Below are 20884 nucleotides of genomic sequence, written 5' to 3'. Positions count from 1 at the left end.
CCATTCACCATTTCAACAAAAAGAATAAAATACCTAGGAATAAACCTACCTAAGGAGGTAAAAGACCTGTACTCAGAAAACTATAAGACCCTGATGAAAGAAATCAAAGATGATACAAACAGATGGGGAGATATACCATGTTCTTGGATTGGAAGAATCAATATTGTGAAAATAACAGTATTCACAATATTGATTCTTTGGGTAGTGAAATATTCACAATATTTCACTAACTAAAGTGATATACAGATTCAATGCAATCCCTGTCAAATTACCAGTGGCATTTTTTACAGAACTAGAACAAAAAATCTTAAAATTTGTATGGAGACACAAAAGACTCCAAATAGCCAAAGCAGTCTTGAGGGAAAAAAATGGAGCTGGAGGAATCAGATTCCCTGACTTCAGACTATACTACAAAGTTACAGTAATCAAGACAATATGGTAGTGGCACAAAAACAGAAATATAGATCAATGGAACAGGATAGAAAGCCCAGAGATAAACCCACACACCTATGGTCAACTAATCTATGACAAAGGAGTCAAGGACATACAATGGAGAAAAGATAGTCTCTTCAATAAGTGGCGCTGGGAAAACTGGACAGCTACATGTAAAAGGATGAAATTAGAACACTCCTTAACACCATACACAAAAATAAACTCAAAATGGATAAGAGACCTAAATGTAAGACCAGACACCATAAAACTCTTAGAGGAAAACATAGGAAGAACAAAGCTCGTTTGCCACTTAAAATACTTGATATTGACACACACTAGTGTTTGTTCAAAGTGCTTTTGTAGGCATTTAATATATGGAATCGCTATTTCATGCATAACTTTTTGTTAAATTACGATTGTGGAATAACGTCAGGAATGTAAAAACGATGCTCCTAATCATTCAAGTAGCAATATGCAATCTTTGTCTTTTTTTCCTCTTATGTTTGTTCTGATTTCATTTATTGCAGTGCAGTTTTATGTTTTTTGAAATAATTAGAAATCTAGGCTTCTCTTTTGCCTATTTATCCATCTTTCAAGCAATTCATTTTGATTGTATTTTACAAAAGTATCTCGTAGCGATGGGTTGGAAAAACAAAGAACCCGAACTTTCACCACGGAAAACTTGGGAAGCTTGTTTGGAGGCTAATTTTGAGGCGGACAATGGGAGAGTACTAAGAACCTGGGCGCTGCAACGAGTTTCAGCGAACGTAAAAACCAGCACAAAGCTTTAGTAACTAACTCTTTTTTTTCTGGATAAATATGCTGTTTGTAATCCGGTGGGCGTTGGCCAAATGCAAATCTAGAAAAAGGTGCCGGCGCCCCGCCCCACCCCCCTCCTACACCTTTGGCCTGCAGCGCGGTTAGAACGTAGCTTTTGAGGGAGGAAGGGAAAGGAGCAAAGGGGCGGGGGCGCGCAGCGTGACGTCACCGGAGAGCGCCGCTCGCAACGCGGGCAGAGCCGGCGCGCCAATGACGTCACCGCCGCCGACTGCTTTCTGGGAGGCCGGAGTGGAAGGCCCGCGAGGTATTATTCAGCGGTGGGGTTGGAGTTTCTCGTGCTTTGAAGTTCGCTTTTCCTGTCACCCTCCGGCTGACTGTGGGGAGGGGGACTGGGCTGCGTAGCCTTCCGCGAATGCGAGCGTTGGGGCAGCGTCGTGGCAAGATCCCCCACTTCCGCTTTCCTGTGGCTGCTTGCTGGCTTCGGCCTACCTTGGCCCTTCACGTCTCTGGGTCCGGCCTTTGGCTTTTTCTTTGCTTCTTAGCTCCACCTCTCAAGTATTGGAGGGCGGAGAAATTAAGAGCACGTGACTTCACTGTTAATTTTCTGCTGCCTTCAAGCCTGGATGAGGGAGGAAGGCCTAAGTGACAGATTTAGGGGAGTAGCTTTCCCTTGTCATCCGTTATCATTCACATACATGATCACGCACTGCCTGCCACTGCAATATTAGCCCACCTGAGATGGTAGGCTGATTTCGACCTTAAGGTGAAATCTAATGGAATCTCAAAAAAGTGTTTTTTCTTTACGGCCCAGGAAGGTTTAGTGTGACTGAAACTTCTGTTTGAAAGTATCTTTTGTGTCTTGCTGTTTGTTGACTGCAACAGTTTTGGCTTGATAAAGATGTATCTGTCCCAATGAGATGTTTATTAATCACAAATAAACACTTATTAATCTTTTTGGACTGTCTGATAGTAGGCTGACCCGAGACTTAACCGAATGTTGACTTTGGATTCGAAAATAACCAAATAATACCTATTGAAATTCCGTGAACTGTTTGTGATTAATGGAAAATGATAGAGCTCACCGTTTTGTTGAAAGAGAAAATAATGATTGTGTGAACAATGTTTTTTTCAAAATCATTAGAACGGTTCTGAGTCAAAAGATGTTATAGCTGTCTTCCGATAGCTGTGTTGTATGTATTGCAGTTCAGAGGTGATATAATTTTTCATAACATTCTTAAACTTTTCAAATGGCTCTTTATGTGTTTTATCTCAGTTAGCGACTGTTTCCAAACAGTTGACTCTTCAAATATGGCTCTAAATAGTCTCCACTGGGTTGGGGTGTTTGATCATTTTCACTTTAGTAAAATAATAACTAGTATTACTAGTTAATGTATTGAGTCCTGAGCCAGGCACTGTTCTAAGAACTTTACCTATATTATTTATTTAATCTGCACAGTACACCTGAGAGGAGATGAGAATATTGCCATGAGCAAATTCCATAGTTTTGGAAGGTAATTTTACTGCTTCACATCAATAATTTTGAAAACACTTCGAATTAAACGTTAGAATTAACAATTGAAGTAATTTCATTGTAATCTGATTTAATTATTCATCTCGATCTTGAGCAACCTCTTTGTAATTTATATCTTTTTCTACTATGAGACTTTGGGATAAATTTGTTTCTAGAGGCTAGCATCTCTATCTTTTCTCCGTGATTTTACTCTAAGTATGAAGGAGAGTTACAGGCTGCACTAGCGTAGACTATCTGCCAAAGACAACAATATTTATGGAGAGATTGTTGTATATACGTTTCACTATCATTTTCTAAGGTAATGCAGTGCAAAAAAGTCATTACGTTAATAGAATTCTGATGCAACATTTGCGGATGTCTCTTTAGTTTTCTCCCCAAATTATATATATTTTGGATTTGTTCCTGGCTTAGTTCATAATTGTATGTAACTCTACTTAGTATAGGGATAGAAACAGCCCTGGAATGTACATTATTATGTATTTTCTTTTGGATCCACATGGTCACTATCCTAATCTGATATTGAGATTATCCAAAATTTGATTCCAGTTTACTTTCATTGTTTTTAGTTAGTGAACAAATAGTTATTAAGTACGTGGCAAGACTTTATGTTAATCATTTGGAGATACAGTGGGTAAATAACCAGTGGAAGGTTTTGAACAGAGGAGTGACATTATCTGGTTTAGGTTTTTAATAGGATCACTCTGCCTGCTGTGTTAAGAGCAGGTTGTTGGAGAGAGGGGTGGGGCAAAGCCAGGAGACTAATTAGGAAGGTGTAATAATTCAGATGAGATGATAGCAGCTTCACAGCTGGAAAGACTGGTGAGTAGCAGTTCAATTTTGGATGTATTTCGTAGGTAAAGCTAACAGATTTGCTTATGGATTGAATGTGGGTTGTAAGAGAACTGTCAAGGTTTTGGGCTTGGGCAACTAGAATGCTTAATTGCCATTAACTGAGAAGTGGAAAACTATGGGAGGAGCAGGTTTGTGAGGGAGAATTGGGAGTTCATTATGATGTGTTAAGTTTGAGATCTCTGTTAGTCATCCAAGTGGAGATGTTGAGTAGGCAATTGAGTCTACCAAGTTTGGAGTTCAGTGGGGAGGTCATTGCTGGAAAAGAACATTTGGGAGTTGTCAGATGGTATTTAAAATCGTGAGGCTGGTGACAATCGCCAAAGGAGTGAATGTAAACTGAAAAGCAGTACAAGACGTGAGTCTTTAGGCATCTTAGCCTTTATAGGTTTGGGGAGATGAAGACCCAACAAAGTAGACAAAAAGAACAGCCATCGGGGGACAAGGACAGTTTTGGGAGTCTATAGTGTTGTGGCATTCAGGGTGGAGTAATGTGTTCACTATTCTCAGACGCAGGTTATAGATCAGATAGATAAACGAGGACTGACATTTTTGGATTTATCAAGATACATGAGAAGGAGTGTTATTAATGGATGAGTGATAACGGTCTGGAGAACCTTCGGAGCAAAGAGGAAGAAGAGACTACTTTTGTTTGGGAGATATGGAAGCCTTTATAGAGTAGAGGGCATTTGATGTGTGTTGTAAAGGATTAATAGGTTTTACTAGGCCCAGAAGACAGGGGAGGAGTGGGGGGAGGGGGTATTGCAAGCAGAGGAAAAAGCCTTACTTCTCTCCCGTCAAGGCCATACCTCCCAGTCAGCTGTCTTCAAGGTGCTTTTGCAAGTTCTTTCCTTTGTATCCATTAGTCAGTTCCTCACTCTGGATTACCATTCTTGCTCCAGGCCTACTGAACCCTGCTAAAGAAATTCACAAAAGACCCAAATTAATGCTACCCACCTTCAAATGGGTCCTTTCTCGGTTGTCTGACAGTTGCTTTACTTATCCCTACTCTCTTCCTAGCACATACTCCACATTTACTCAGCATTGACTACATGCCAGGCACTGAGGAGTCATTTCTTTAATAGATATTTATTTAACATCTATGACATGCTACCCTGTTATTTGGAGTGTATATGAGCAAAGACTTGCCCTGCACCAAGGTGCTTACAGTCCAGTGTGGATGATGGACACTATTCAAATAATCACAGAAATATAAAATTACAACAATGATATGGAGAAATACATGGTGCTGCGAGACTGTGTAACTAGTGGATGTGACTCAGTGTGAGGCAAGAGGGACTGCTTCCTTGAGAAAGCATTGTTGATGAGGGAGCCGAGTTAAGCAGGCCAAACATGTTGGTGGCAGGGAGTCCTCACAACAACTCTAGGAGGAGTTTCTAGAGAGCACGAGGCTAGAAAGGCTTTTGTACCATGAGAATAGGGAGAAAGTGGCCTTATGGTGGCTAGAAAATTTAGGTGTAGGGAAGACAATCCATTCATATAGTTCTTTGAATAAAATAGAGCTAAAGAATATAGGTTTTTAAAAAAATTAATTAATTTATTTTTGTCTGCATTGGGTCTTCGTTGCGGTGCGCGGGCTTCTCATTGCGGTGGCTTCTAGTTGCGGAGCATGGGCTCTAGGTGCGTAGGCTTCAGTAGTTGTGGCTCACGGGCTCTAGAGGGCAGGCCCAGTAGTTGTGGTGCACACGGGCTTAGTTGCTCTGAGGCATGTGGGATCTTCCCAGATCAGGGCTTGAACTCATGTCCCCTGCATTGGCAGGAGGATTCTTAACCACTGTGACACCAGGGAAGTCCGGGTTGTAGGTATTCTTGTGTGTTGTTCTTAAGTTGATTTGAAGAGGCTTCTTTTATCTGTCTTAATGTTGCAAATATTTTGACTTTAGACTTGGCTTTTTTATTTATTTTTTCATGCATACATTTTAGTAAGGGCCAAGTAAAGATATAAGGCATCAGGATTTTTTTAGAAGGAAATTTGTGACATTATGGAAGTAATTAGACTGGAACGTCAGCCTTTGTTGGAAAGGTTAGTAATACAGTACAACCTCATTTGAGGCCACTGGCTCTGTCTTGTTTTTTTTTTTTTTTTTTTTTTTTGTTTGTTTCTGCTTTATAACAAAGTGAATCAGTCATACATATACATCTGTTCCCACATCCCCTCCCTCATGCATCTCCCTCCCTCCCACCCTCCCCATCCCTCCCCTCCAGGCAGTCACAAAGCACCGAGCTGATCTCCCTGTGCTCTCTGTCTTGTTTTTATAAGTTGTTTAGCAACTATCACAGAGCTGGTGAACACCCAGTAACCTACCTTCCCCTCACTCCAAATTATATTTGGAATTGAAATGAGATGTAGTGGAGTATTCTAGACTATACTTTCTATTTAGGTGTTCCCCAATTTATTTATTTTTTGGAAACCTAGGAAGTTTTAAAAAAATTTATTTTATTATTTATTTTTATTTTTGGCTGTGTTGGGTCTTCATTGCTGCGCGTGGGCTTTTCTCTAGTTGCAGAGAGCGGGGGCTACTCTTCGTTGCAGTGTGCGGGCTTCTCATTGCGGCAGCTTCTGTTGTTGTGGAGCACGGGCTCTAGGCGTGCGGGCTTCAGTAGTTGTGGTGCGCGGGCTCTAGAGCGCAGGCTCAGTAGTTGCAGCACACAGGCTTAGTTGCTGCACGGCATGTGGGATCTTCCTGAACCAGGGCTCGAACCCGTGTCCCCTGCATTGGCAGGCGGATTCCCAACCACTGCGCCACCAGGGAAGCCCTCCCCAATTTATGAACTGGGTTATATTCTAAAAGTTAATTTGTGGCTTGGCTATCTAATTTCACTATAGAAATAATGTACATAAGATCTTATCTTTGTTCTCAAAGTATGGTGACTCCTTGAAGGCTAGCTTTTTTTTTTTTAAGGTAAATTCAACATGTCTTGTAATTTTACCCTTATGTGCATCAGTTTACATCCTTAAATCATAGGGGTATTTTCTTATGTAACTGTGATGGCATTTTTATAGCTGAATTATAATTTCATAGCAAAATTATCAATAATTTCTCAGTGTCATCTAGTACCCGATCCAGGTTTGGGTTTCTTTCTTTCAAAAATATCTTTTTACACTTAGTTTATTTGAATCAAGATCCAAACAAGGTCTACACATTCCATTTGGTTGTTCAATCTGAAGGTAAATCTCTTCTTTCTCTCCCTCCTCTCCCTTTTCTTAGTTTCTCTTCATGCCATTAACTTGTTATGGAAACCAGGTCAGTTGTCCTATAGAGTATTTCTCATTCCAGATTTGTGTGTTTGCTTTCTTGTGGCATGAACTTGTTTCTTTATCCTCCATATTTCCTATAAGTTGAAAGTTAGCTCTAAAGGTTCAGTTAGATTCAGATTCAACTTTTTTGGGGAGTTGGAAATGCTACACAGACACTGCTGTGTATGTCACATTGCTTCACATCAGGAGGTTCATATACGTTTATGTCATGTTTTTAGTGATGAAGACTGATCTGTGGGTTCAGGTAGTGACAGTCTCACTCCTCTATTGTAAACTTTCCCTTTTATCTGTCAGTGAACATTACGTGAATCTGTAATTTCACTAGGGGTTGCAAAATGGTGATTTTCTTTTTTTTTTAAAGGCTATGATTTCTTCCACATTTGTTAACTGGAATTTGAACTCTAGTTTTATTACTTGGGAACCTGACAATCATCAATAACATGTCTATTGTGGAAAAATGCTGTCAGAGCAACAATTTGGGATGCCAGGAATATACCTTTCCTGGCTGTAGTTCTGGAGGCTTAAAGGAGTGTGATGGTCTTTTTGATGTGTCAGCTTGGCTAGGCTGCAGCCCCCATTCAGTCCAACACCACACTAGGTATTGCTCTGAAGGTATTTGTAGATATAATCGAAATACACAAACAGTTGACTTTTATTATTCTAGATAATCTGGGTGGGCTTGATCCAATTAATTAGAAGGCTTTAGAAGCAGAGCTGAAGCTTCCCTGATGAAAAAGATGTTCCACCCGTGGACAGCAGTTTCAGCTTGCAGCCAAGAGTTCCAGCATGTTCTTTCTTGCTCCCCTGCCCTGCAGATTCCTCCACAATTGCATAGACCAGTTTCTTGCAGTACATCTCTTCAGAATACCTCCTACTGGTTCCGCTGCTCTGGTTGAACCCCAGCTGGTACCAGGAGCCACTCTCTAGGCTCTCATGTTCTCTAACAAAGTGGGGTGAGGAGTGGTGGCAAGGGTCAGAGAACCTACCTTTGTTAGGGTAACCCTATAATTTGTTGCTCAAACTGGGGCTTCTGAAAGAGAAATGGGGAGCTGAGCAGATGGCAAGCTGAAACAATAGACATACATGGGGACTCTCTTGGGCAAGTTGAGACATAAAGTCATTCTGTGTGTCAGCCACTGGTGACACATCAGCATGGCGGTGTCATATTGATGACACCACCCCCTCAGGGAGCTTGTAGTCAAGGTTAAGTAAATCAACACATGTCACCAGATAGTGTTTTAGGTGACATGAGAACCTGTAGCTGTGCTTATCCAGACAGAGGGAAAGGGAGGGTGGCACTCAGAGAAGTCCTATGCACTAAAGGGAAACCTGATCTTACCTCCACACGTAAGCAGGGTTTGAACAAAGTGAAGTGGGAAGGATGGTTCACGTATAGAGAACCACACAAGCGAAAGGTTAGGCTGAAGGGGCATAGAGCATCTGGAAAACTGCCGTGGTGGCTAGAGCCATAGGATTGGAAGAGGGGAGCAATGAAAGATGAGGCTAGTCAGGCAAGCAAGGGCCACATCGTAAAGGGCCTCGCGTCCGTATAAGGGGTTTGGAGTTGACCTTCAAGGTGGCGGGAAACTATTGCAGGATTTTAAGCAGGGGTGTACCATGACCAGACTATCTTTATAGTAAAGTTATGTTTTGTAACATCCTAACATTGAGAGTGGAGAAAAATTGACAGTAGGGAGACTACTCCAAGGCTCTTGACATGATCTAGTTAGTGAGAATGGGGGAAGGCTTGTGGCTAAGGAAATTAAGGAGGCCGTATTGACAGGACTGATGGGACTGGGGCCTGAGGAAGCGATGAGGGGCGACTTCCAGGTTCCAGGCTGCACTGAGCTCCCTGAAGCAGAGAATGGAGGGGAGGAGGTCGGGGATGATGTCGTGTGCCCCTCCTTTTCTCCTGTCGGTACTGTGGCTCTCATCACCAACGAGAGGAGGAAGGAATGGCAGTAACGTCCTGTGGGGATTGCTGGGCAGGGTTTCTTCCCTCTGCCCCTGAGCCTCAGCCAGACCTTCCTGAGGGATGAAGAGAGGCACCTTCTCTCATGCCCTCTTCCACCTTCTCCACTTCTGCAGCCTGCGCTTTAGAAGGAGTAGGTGGAGGGGCGGGGAGTCCCTGCAGAGCCAGGCAGCGAGTGAGGGGCAGAGAGGGGTGAGTTCTCTTCTTTCTCTTCTATGGACATTTACCACGTACAGTCTTGGGCAAGTTACGGAAACTCACCATGGGTCCCTTTGTTGTCTGTGAGGAGTCAATGAATGAATGTGTGCGGATGCTTAGGGTAGCGCCTGGCTCACAGGCAGTGGGGTTCAGATGTTGGCTGTGGCTGCTGATAACCATCCCTTCACTGCACCATCCTGGCATCTGAGTAACAAAGGGGACAGAGGACGATTTCTGCAGCTCCCTCCTTGCAGTGCTCCCTGTGGAAGGAACAAACGCTCAGGAGCTATCTGTATAAAATGTTAGAAGAAATCATTTGAATTGGGGGGAATTTCTGATAATAGAAGAACCTTGATTTTTCAGTCTACCTTGCCTTTATTTTTTAGTTAGGAAAAAGGCAAGTGGTTCAGTTCAGATTTAATGAGAGTCATTATTCTTACTTACTGCCTTGCTTTCAGTGTTCACCGTAACCCATTTTAACAATAAATAACTACTTGTTTACTGGGGCTCAGGGACAAGGAATAATTGCAGGAAAAATCCCCATCATGATTTTGAGAGGGGAAATATTTTCTAATAGAAAAATCGGATGAAAAAATTCACATTTAAATAAAGGCTTTTTTTGTGTTTTTTATACTTGCAGTATTTGTTAAAAGCCAAAATACTTTATTAAAATATGCTTTTTAAAATTTAATGATTGTTTATTTTTATTACAATTTTAATACATGCTTTTTGAAATAACGAAATTTAAACAACGAAGAATGAAGAGCTAAAAACATGAGTCTGCTTTGATCCCATTCGCATTTCCTATCTCTTCTCAGAAAGAATGTCTATTTTTGTATGTCTCCTTCCAGACCATTTTCTACATATCTACATATACAATTTTTTAAATAAATGGCATCTGTTAGACACATTACGTGTTATATACTATGTTCTTTGACTTTTTTTCACCACTTATCATGTATTACTACATAAAGATTTACTTCTTTATTTTTACTCTTTTGGATGGATGTGGTATAATTCATTTAACTGTTCCCCTATTGATGGCTATTTAGATTATTCCCAGTATTTGGTTATAATTTCTTCATTCAACAAATGTTTATTGACTGCTAGGCAGTGGTAGTGAACAAAACACAAAACTGCCTGTTTTCATGTAGTTACTTTCTTTTGGAGGCAGACAGACAATAAATGAAATATGTCAGATGCTGTTGAGGCCTGAAGGGTGAAGAAGGAGATAGGAAATGCTGGGAATGAGAAGACGGGTATGCATTTTAAAATAGGATGGTCAGGGAAGCTTTACCAATAGATAACATTTGAGTAGAGATCTAGCAGAGGTGAAGTCATGAGCTTTGAAGCCATTGGTGGGGGAGAAACATTCTAGGAAGGAGAGAAGTCCAAAGGCTCTGAGATAGGGGCATGCCCAATGAGAAGAAGACTAGTGAGGCCATTATGGCTGGAATGGAGTGAGCCAGGGGCAGAGTGGGAGGAGATGAGGTCACAGAGGAGGCAGCAGAGAGTCAGGTTTTTTTCGGCCACTATGAAGACTTTGTCACTTCCTGAGTGAGGCGGCAAGCCTTTGAAGGTTTCCAAGCAGAGGCATGATAGGATCTGACTTAGATTTGGGATGATCACTTTCTTGATAATAAACTATTGGAATGGAAACAGGGAAGCCATTTAGGAGGCTATTGCAACAATACAGGCCAGACACAATGATGGCTCGGACTGGCTCGGACTAGGGTGGTAGCAGTAGCGGTGGTAGGACGTGAATATGTTTTAGAGATAGGGTGAGAGGGGAGTCAAGGACTATTCTGTAATTTTAGGTCTGAGCAATCGAAAAGGTGGAGTTGCCGTGAAGTGAGATGGGGAGGACCGCAGTAGGCAAGATTAGATTCTTTTTTTTTTTTTTTTTTTGCTGTACGCGGGCCTCTCACTGCTGTGGCCTCTCCCGTTGCGGAGCACAGGCTCCGGACACACAGGCTCCGCGGCCATGGCTCGCGGGCCCAGCCGCTCCGCGGCATGTGGGATCTTCCGGGATCGGGGCACGAACCCGTGTCCCCTGCATCGGCAGGCGGACTCTCAACCACTGCGCCACCAGGGAAGCCCAGATTCTTTTTTTTTTTCGTTGAAGTATAGTTGATTTACAGTATTGTGTTAGTTTCAGGTGTATAGCAAAGTGATTTGGTTATATATATGTGTGTGTGTGTATACACACACACACACACACACACACACACACAGAGTAAGTCCCCTACATACGAACCTTCAAGTTGTGCACTTTCAAAGATGCGAATGTACGTTCACATGTCCAATCATGTAAGTTAGTTCAAGTGTCTGGCGTACATTGTCACGTGCATGCATCCTCTACAGTGGTTGTCCTTTTGTGTACTTTACTGTACAGTACTGTATAGAGTACAGTAGTACAGTATGTTTATTTCCTGCCTGTTCATTCGATGCCAGCTATTGTACTGTACTACTGTACTTTTCAAGGTACTGTACTGTAAGATTAAAAATGTTTTATTTTTTGTATTTGTTTGTTTTCTATGTATTATTTGTGTAAAAAGTATTATAAACCTATTACAGTACAGTATTATATAGCTGATTGTGTTAGTTGGGTACCTAGGATAACTTTGTCAGACTTAATGAACAAATCGGACTTACGAACGCGCTCTCGGAACTGAACTCGTTCATATGTAGGGGACTTACTGTATATCCACACACACACACACACACACACACATACATACATACATACATATACTTTTTCAGATTCTTTTCCATTATAGGTTATTACAAGATAAAGTAAGCAAGATTAGGAATTGGGCTTTGGGCACATTACATTTGAGAATCTATTAACAGCCAACCAAGGTACTGAGTAAGCGGTTGGACATTAAATTTGGAGTTCAGTGGCAAGGTCAGGGCTGGAGATGCAAACCTGGGAGTCATCAGTTTATTAATATAGTTTAAACCCAGAGCTCACCTAGAGAGTAAATTAGAGAAGAGATTCAAGGACAGCCCTTGGGCACGTCAAGGTTAAGAGGCTTGAGGATATGAAAAGGATGCAGCAAAGAAGACCAAGAAAGCAACCTGTGAGGTAAGAGAGAAACCAAGGAAATGTGATGCCCTGGAAACCAGACAAACTGAGCCAGCTATGTCAAATGACGAGAACTGAGAATTGACCATTGAATTTGACAATGTGGCTGAGTGGGTGACCTTGACAAGAACAATTTTGAGGGAGAAATAGGGGGCCTGATTGTAGTAGATTCAAGAAAGAATGGAAGGAGAGGAACTGGAACTCTGGTATTCAATATTAGCAGTCCTTTTGAGGAGTTTGTTCTAAAAGGGAGATAGAAAATGGGGCTTAAGCTGGAGGGAGATATGAAGTCAAGGTGTTTCTTTTGTTTCTTATCTAAGATGGAGGAATAAAATGTTTCAAGCCTATGGGCAATGATCCAGCAGAGAGAAAAATTGATGTAAGGCAAAGTCCCCACTTTAAGAGAAGGGTCCGAAGAGTCCATTTTAATAAATTTATATGCATGTATACAAGGATTTCTGTAGACTACTTTCTGAAGAGGATATCCTGAGTCATAGGGTGTGTGCCTTTAAGAAATCTGTACCAATTTATATTCCACCTCCAGTGTATACCCTTGCTAACGTCAAATTTTGACAGTCTTTAAAATTATTGCCAATCTGATGGGTGAGATCTTCATTATTTTAATCTGTTTTATGCTTTGTAGGAACTCTTTATATAATCTGAATAATCCTTTGTTGTATTTTGGCAAATATTTTCTCCCATGCTGTTTCTTACATTTAACTTTGCTTATGGTATACTTCTACCATATAGATGTTTTTTTCAGTTTTTATGTATTTAAGTCTGTCAGCCATTTCCTTTTATAGCATTTGGGTTTCATTTGGATTATATACATATTTTATATAATGTATATAATCTTTTAATACATTTATACATTTATCTTTTAAATTCATCTGGAGTTTATTTTTGTGTATGTTGTGAAATAGGTATCTAAGTTTTCCATCTCCTTCTATGTTCTTAAACAGTTAAATACCATAAAAATTAACTGTTTCTTAAAGGTTTGGAAGAAATTACCTATAATATTTTCTAGACTTGGAACCTTTTTGGAGCATAGATCCTTGACTTCTTTAAAGTTTTTTTTTTTTTTTTTTTTTTTTGTCTGTGTAATGATCTATTTGTTTTATGTACTTCTTTTTAGGTTAGTTTTGGTGATTTTTTTTTCCCTAACACCTCATTCTTATCATCCAGATTTTTCAAATTTATTGGTTTAAAATTTTATGTAAAGAAAAGAAATATCAAGTCTTCTCTATATTTGTGTCTGTCCCTGTACTTATACCTTTATCTGGGCAGTGGATGCTGGAGCTGTCCTTTCACAGATTGGGAGATTGGTTTAGCAGTTTTCAGCCCTCATGATTCATCTCTTACTGTCCTTCACCTTGGGTTTATTCCTAGATTCTCCTTCTCTTTTGTTTGTAAGGGATTGCAGGCTCCTTGGTTCTGTTCCCTATCAGTCTAATCCCATTTGCTCTTTAGCTTATAAAAATTTCTGCTGTTGAGGTCGGCTGATGGATATGTACCCTTCTTGGTTTCCAGCATTACTATGGACTTATTTTTGTGTTTCTTCTGTCATTTTGGAGAGATTTTTCTGGAAGGAATGAGAGGCAAATCCGTATTTTCAGTTAACTTTTTGAAATAGGAAGTCACAATTCTTTCCTGTGTGGTTTTCTTTTCTCATAGTCCTTTGTTTAATTGCTGTTTGCACAGTAGTTGGATAATAACTTTACAGTGTGAGTAGTGATAGTCCCCTGGACTTCACTTTTTTAAAATTTTAAATGAAACCAGATGTCTCAGTGGACTGTACTTGTTGAATAGAAATGTGGATATATTGTGACTAAATATTCAAGTAGTACTTTTAAAACTTAAGTGACATAGTCATAACATTTAGAATTATAAAGGACTTTAGAGATCATTAGACCAAATGCCTTATTTAATGGATGAGATATTTGGGGCCCAGAGAGATTCAGTGATTTATGTAAGGTAACAAAGTCAGTGATCAGGCAAGGTGGAAAGCCCGCGTCCCTTTACTTCAGTTTGGCTATGCTGTTTGTTATTTTGCACATTCTTGATGTTCTCCTTAGCTGTGTAATGAAAGAGGTATTTTCAGCTAATAAAACCTAAGGATGGTACAGTGGCTTGGAATTGCTTCTGAAAATTGATCTTAGATACCATATTAAATACATTGATGTGGACTTTTCTTTTCCTCATATAGCTATTAAATATTATGATATAAATGTGAATTTTAAAGAATGGGCCGTCAAGGTATGCTCTACTACCCTAAATGAAAACCATATAGTTTATTTCTTCCATGTTTCATCTTTCCTGCTTACAGACTTTATGTGATCTATGGACTCTTGAATTTCTTATTAATATTTTAAGCTTAAGGAATATATATAAATATAAATATAGGCTTTAAAAGTTATTTTAGTGATAAATAATCATAAAATATTTCAGATCTAAGATTTCTAATTTTTTGGTTTAATATACCATGCTGCTAGATCAACATCTAAATTTAGAAGTGCTAATATGTATTTTTTTTAAAAAAGAGCTTTGCTTATCATTTTTTTTCAGCAAGCATTAGCGGGTAGCGTATATTTATCACACTTTCATTGCTTTGCTTGGTCTTTAACTTCAACAGAAAGTTTTTAAAATATAGGATTTTTATTATTGATATAACATGTTTGGTAGTCCTATCTCTTTAGTTCTCAAAAAGCATCGAGGGATTGAGGGATTGATATGTGTAGCGTTAATGAACTTGGGTGGGTCCCATCCTGGCGGCCCACCCCAACTCCCCAGCAACCTAAGAAGAGGGGATGTTTAAACGTGGTTGCTCCAGAATTATATTCTAAGAAGATTTGTTTAATTAACTTCAGGTCTTAACTCTTTTAGCACTTTTGAAACATATGATATGACCTATTAATTTTTTTTGGTAACCTAGAGAGCATTCTCTGTCTCCAGTATGAACTAAGAATTTAATGTTTTCCCAGTTGGTCATAATGGCAGGTGAAGAAATTAATGAAGACTATCCAGTAGAAATTCATGAATATTTATCAACATTTGAGAATTCCATTGGTGCTGTGGATGAGATGCTGAAGACCATGATGTCTGTTTCTAGAAATGAGTTGTTGCAGAAGGTATTTTAAGTAATTTCTAAAAATGTAATTCATAAAACCGAGTGCTATGTTATGAAACATATAGAAGAAGAAACAGATACATGATATATGCCCCTTTCCCCCTTTATTTCAATTTTTAAGTGTTTGGATATCTTTAAGGAGAAAATATAACAAACTCCAAGCTTAGGAAATACCTCCTAACTATATTTTTATTTTGACTTGGTTTTGAATTAAAAAAAGCTCTCCCAGCATTCTTTTTGACAGACTCTATCTTTGACCTTTTAAGTATTACAATGATGTTATCAGGGTTTCTGGAAACCCTATAGGACAAAAAGAGTAAATTGATTTTGACAGTCTAAAACAAATCTCATTATGTTTCTTCTGTCTTTGGTATTGCCTAAGCATTTTAGCCTGCTTCTTATACATAAATGCATCATGTACAATGTTTATATTGATGAATTACTTTTGACATACAAAGCCCAGATTGTAAATCCTGAAATTAAAATAATTCAAAAGAATTTTTTTTTATTTTGGATTATACACATTCCTTGTTTAACTTAAAGATGGTATGCTGAAGTGAAAATTTGTGGGCAAAAATCACTAGTTAACCAAACTTTTCTTTTTGCAAATTATTTCCAGGTTATTTGTTTTGATTATTGGATTATAGGAAGTGAAAAAATGTGATGGTGCTCAAAGTTTTTATTTCTTTTTTCTTTCTCTTTCTCTCCCTCTTTTTTTAATAGTTGGACCCACTTGAACAAGCAAAAGTGGATTTAGTTTCTGCTTACACATTGAATTCAATGTTTTGGGGTATGTATATTACTTTAGATTTAATTAGAAAGCAAATTATCATGTCAAAGGTGACTTATTTTTTAAATGCTAGCAATTATACTTTATGGCAATTTTAATAGTCAGATATTTATTTCTTTTAAATCAGAATACCAGATGCCCATGAGCCACACATACATTTAATATTACAAAGAGGTTGAATAATTTAAGATTTAGTTAATAATTTGTGTGACGTTTCCTTTTTGTAACTAGAGTTTCTTTAATTAATGCTCTTAATTAATATATATGCATTTTATTCCATGAAATCTTTCTCTTGTAGTTTATTTGGCCACACAGGGAGTTAATCCTAAGGAACATCCAGTAAAGCAGGAATTGGTAAGATTGCAGTGGATCGATTTCTTTTTATTTTACGTGTAATGTCTGTTGTAGTGTTTCTAAAGGTAAAATCGCAGTACCTTTATCACACTAATTGTGGAGAACAGAATTATTTAGGGATGAAATTATGAAAGTGAGCCAGATTTCACTGTGCCTTTAGTTTTTCTTTCTCTCACCTTTGTCAGAGAAGGGTGTTCCATATATTATATAAATCTGTGGATGGGAAAATGTCACGATTCTAGTAATTATTTATAACTGCTATATTATTTTTCCTATAAATTCTTGAAATCCTGTTCATCTCTACAACTGCCTGTTTTTTTTTTTTTAACTCTTATGCAATTCTTAAAAGTATATTCTAGTTGATTTACTAGCCAAGACGGGAAAGTTTCTCCTCCACCGTTTCAATTCTTCCATTAATTCATTTTCTCAGCAGTAAAGAATCCACTTCGGCAACAAAGCTAAAAGCTTTTTTGGCACCAGTTGTATGTGTACTGTCCAGTAATTCTGCATTAGTGACATATTTACAACCTGTAATAAATCTTCTAGGTTTGTCTTTGTATTCCATTTAGATGTATAAGTATAGTATATTATATAAGGTCTGGTATCTTGGAGTTTTTGCTGACTTCAAAAATTAAATCAAATCATTCAATTTGAAAGAAAAAAATTTAGAAATCAAACTTACGGTTACCTTCTTGACTTGGCTTTATGAATAAGAATATTAATAAATTTATTCTTTGTGTTTATAAAATATAAGGTAAATATATATGTGAAATACACTTGACAGTGTATTGTTCTAAAGTTTTATGGTGGTTGATACGTATTTTTTTTATAACTTAGTAAAGTACTTGGTCATTTATTTAAAAAAATGAGTAAACCAGATCTGTCTTCAATTTTTAAATGTGTAGACTAAGACATTTTCTTCTTCTAAATTTCTTGGGGGAAAAGTAAATTTATTTTGAAATACAGAAATTGTGAAAGATACTTAAAGCAAAAATATAAAGCAATATGATCCATAGAGCTTGATTTGACAAGTGATACTGGCTTTAAATCTTAAGAAGTATGCATTGTATCATCTGCTTTCACCTTTCTAATATGGACTTTACATTTATAAAATTCCTCTTTCTTCTCTTAAACACAAAGTTATTTGGAGTAGTGTAATACTTAATTCTGTCACTGGAAAAAGATAAAGTCATCTGTCTTGTTTTTCCCTCAGAATCCACTTTATGGAGGAGTACATTTATATTTTGGACAAGGGTTGATAAATGAAAAGCATCCATAAACCTATTCCCCTTTTCTGACCTTGTGACAGATGTCACTAATTGATCACAGAGTTAGTATGTGAGATGAAGCCTATTTGCCATATCTATCATGAATGGGGAAGGGCATTGAAAATAGTTTATTCATTCGACAAATATTTGAATGCCCACTGGAAGCCAGGCATTATTTCCAAGTTAGATAATTCCTCAGTGAATAAAGCCAATAAATATCCCTGCCTTTGTGGCAGGTGCCAGACTATCTAGTGGAGGGAAACAAACAACATAAACAAACAACAAATAAGAAATACATATGAATATATAGTATGTTAGAAAGTTACGTTGTGGGAAAAAAGAAAAAAATAGCACAGAGTAAGGGCATTGGAGTGCTTGGGTAGGATTGCCATTTTCAATAGTAAAGGCAGCATTTATTAACAAGGTGAACATTTGAGGGGACTGGAAGGAAGAGAGGGCTGGCCGTGTGGGTTTGTGAGGGAAGATCATTCTGGGCAGGGCTGGGCTGGGTGTGTGTTGTGAGGACTTTGGCTTTTACTCAGAGAAATAGGGAGCCATGAGAGGGTTTTGAGCAGGGTTGTCAGTTTTTTTAAATGAAAAAATTCTAAGGTTCTGCATTTTTCTGTGTATGTTTATATAACTATTTTGATTATTTTAATGAAACTTGCTTTTAAGCAGTGATCAATCATTTACTCTGCTGTTTTGTAGCTCTCACGCCTTTATTTCTCCAACTGAAGTATAGAATAGCCCTTTATTCTGATTAGTGGTCTCAGAAGATTCAAAGTGGTACAGCAACCTAGTATGTTTCTCACCTTGTAAAGTCTGATTAGAACTGTATATTTCATTAGAAAATATCATGTGCTTTTCAGTCAGAACCATGACATTGGATAAAAAGATCTTGTATTTTCATTATACTTATTTTAATTGTGACACGAAGGTAACACAAAAAAATAAATAGTTAAATACTGCCTTAGCCATTTCCTGTTTAGAAAAATTTCTGGAGAGTTTAGTTTGTATGTTGAAAGTATGTGAAAGCTTTATTTTAATTAATTAATTATTTATTTATTTAGGCTGCGCCAGGTCTTAGTTGCAGCATGTGGGATCTTAATTGTGGCATGCAGCCTTCTTAGTTGTGGCATGTGGGCTTCTTAGTTGTGGCATGCAAACTCTTAGTTGTGGCATGTATGTGGGATCTAGTTCCCTGACCAGTGATCGAGCCCAGGCCCCCTGCATTGGTAGTGCAGAGTCTTACCCACTGGACCACCAGGGAAGTCCGGAAAGCTCTATTTTAGATTATAGACTTCAGATACAAGAGAGTTAGTATGTGGATTTAGGTGAATGCTAAATTTAAAAATTTAGTGTAACCACATATAAACAGTTAAATGTTTATCTCTGTAGTGTCTAGATCTTCCTCTTTTGAAACACTCAGAACACTTCTGAAATGACTTTTTAAATATCTGTATTCCCCTCAGACTGTGAACTCCAGGAGAACATGGAATGTGTTTATCCTATTCGCTTTGCACTTATTAGCACTACTCAATAAGCAATAAATACAAAGCCGTTGGATTTAACTGAGGTATAGTATAATAGAACTTAGTGGTTAACAGCTTAGTAAATCTGTTGCCTTTCTTCTTTTTTTGCCTTTAAGGAGAGAATCAGAGTATACATGAACAGAGTCAAGGAAATAACAGACAAGAAAAAGGCTGGCAAGCTGGACAGGGCTGCGGCTTCAAGATTTGTAAAAAATGCCCTATGGGAACCAAAACCTAAAAATGCATCCAAAGTTGCCAGTAAAGGAAAAAGTAAAAGTTAACCTTTTGGTTTTGATGTACACATATTCAAAAAGTACATAATTTTTATTGTTTTCCACAAAATAGATGATGATTATGTGCCATTGTAAGGTTTAAATGTATTCCATATTGAATTCGCGTGTAAGATTTGCATTTTAAATTTGTAATGCTAAATACTTTTCCCCCAGAAAGATTAAGTTATCCTTATTGATTTTCCTATAGAACATTATGTGGGTTTTTTTTAACATTGTGGTATATTTTATATTTATAGTTTACTGTCTCTTGACAAGACTTATTTCCTTATATAGGTCAATTTTTCAAGTGCCATTTTATAAGCAACTTGAAATTTAAGTTAAATGTTCTTTGCAAACATTTGTCTATTTTCGATGAATAATGATTTTATGAAGTATGCTGAAGTTTTAAATACATCTGTTTTCACTATATAATATTAGGAAAGAAAGAAATGACTTAAATGTCCATTTTTTCTGTGAAGTTATTTCATTATGCTTTCATGATTTTGGGAATTACTGCTTTTTGTGATGTTTGAAGTATCCATTTAAGACTTTTAAGGTTATTCTTTAATTCTTGGTGCTTTGCCACTATGTCCCATTTAAAGTAAAAATATATTCTCATTAACTTTAGATGGGAAATGAGGTTGTATATTGATGGCTGAATTTTGGCATAATGGCTATACACTATCAATAAAGCTGTAAATGTTGTGTAGCTGACCTGTTTTTTATTTTTCTCTCTTGAGTAAATTTTCTCTTGAAATTAGGAAGGTAGTTTTTAGAAATCCTTAGGAATGGGGGAATTCATGAGTTTTTGTTCCTTATGCATAGTGCCCACAGTTCTCTTGGCCTCATGTTTTCAGATTTTTTTATTGTATGTTTCTGAGGCTATAGCAATTACATAGAAGTATTTTGGAACAACTTTGTTATGTTATTTAATGCCACTTAAGCAGAGGAGAAATCCAAAGGAGATTACATTGTGTTTATATTCGGATTTATTTTTCTGCAGTATTTGCTACAGAGAATTCTAAATATTAAATGAATTTTTTTATGTCTAAGCCCTTGAATTTTAACTATATACCCTTAATGCTTTCAGTCTTTGAATTCACATCATTATGTATAGGAATGCCAAGTACAGTAAAATACTTTAATTTTTGAAAATGAAGTTGTTAAAATTTTTTGTGTGACTAATTCTCCATAAGTAACCTTGAATAAATGGATTTCTTGATTTATGGTAGCAGATATTGGAAATGGTCTTAAAATGTAATGGATATTGTAACGCATGTTGAACTCTTTCTATGACACATGAAGAGGTAGTCACTGATAGATGCAGAAAGTCTTCTGGCTCAGATGTCAGACAATTTTTGAAGTGGAAGAACGCTTATAGTTAGTTCACTCTTTTTTTCACCTTCGTCCC

At 37.8% G+C, this 20884-nt stretch overlaps 1 protein-coding gene across 1 annotated transcript; it reads left to right on the top strand.

The window, feature by feature from the left end:
- Nucleotides 1-1448: 1448 nt before the first annotated feature.
- Nucleotides 1449-20182, top strand: C1D (C1D nuclear receptor corepressor). Its single transcript, XM_060117763.1, has 5 exons — nt 1449-1516; nt 15112-15258; nt 15981-16047; nt 16346-16401; nt 19318-20182. The coding sequence occupies exons 2-5, from the start codon at nt 15121-15123 to the stop codon at nt 19480-19482; spliced, it is 426 nt and encodes a 141-aa protein (XP_059973746.1). The 5' UTR covers nt 1449-1516; nt 15112-15120; the 3' UTR covers nt 19483-20182.
- Nucleotides 20183-20884: the final 702 nt, after the last annotated feature.

This window comes from Mesoplodon densirostris, chromosome 14 (genome assembly GCF_025265405.1).
Source record: "Mesoplodon densirostris isolate mMesDen1 chromosome 14, mMesDen1 primary haplotype, whole genome shotgun sequence".
NCBI lineage: Eukaryota > Metazoa > Chordata > Mammalia > Artiodactyla > Ziphiidae > Mesoplodon > Mesoplodon densirostris.
This window is presented reverse-complemented; position numbering and strand designations above follow the sequence as displayed.

What these genes read in the sequence shown, in the direction of transcription:
- C1D (XM_060117763.1), top strand. Translation starts at nt 15,121, where the DNA reads ATGGCAGGTGAAGAAATTAATGAAGACTATCCAGTAGAAATTCATGAA. An exon ending in ATTGAATTCAATGTTTTGGG is followed by an intron (nt 16,048 to 16,345) that starts GTATGTATATTA and finishes TTTCTCTTGTAG; the next exon opens with TTTATTTGGCCACACAGGGA. An exon ending in ATCCAGTAAAGCAGGAATTG is followed by an intron (nt 16,402 to 19,317) that starts GTAAGATTGCAG and finishes TTTGCCTTTAAG; the next exon opens with GAGAGAATCAGAGTATACAT.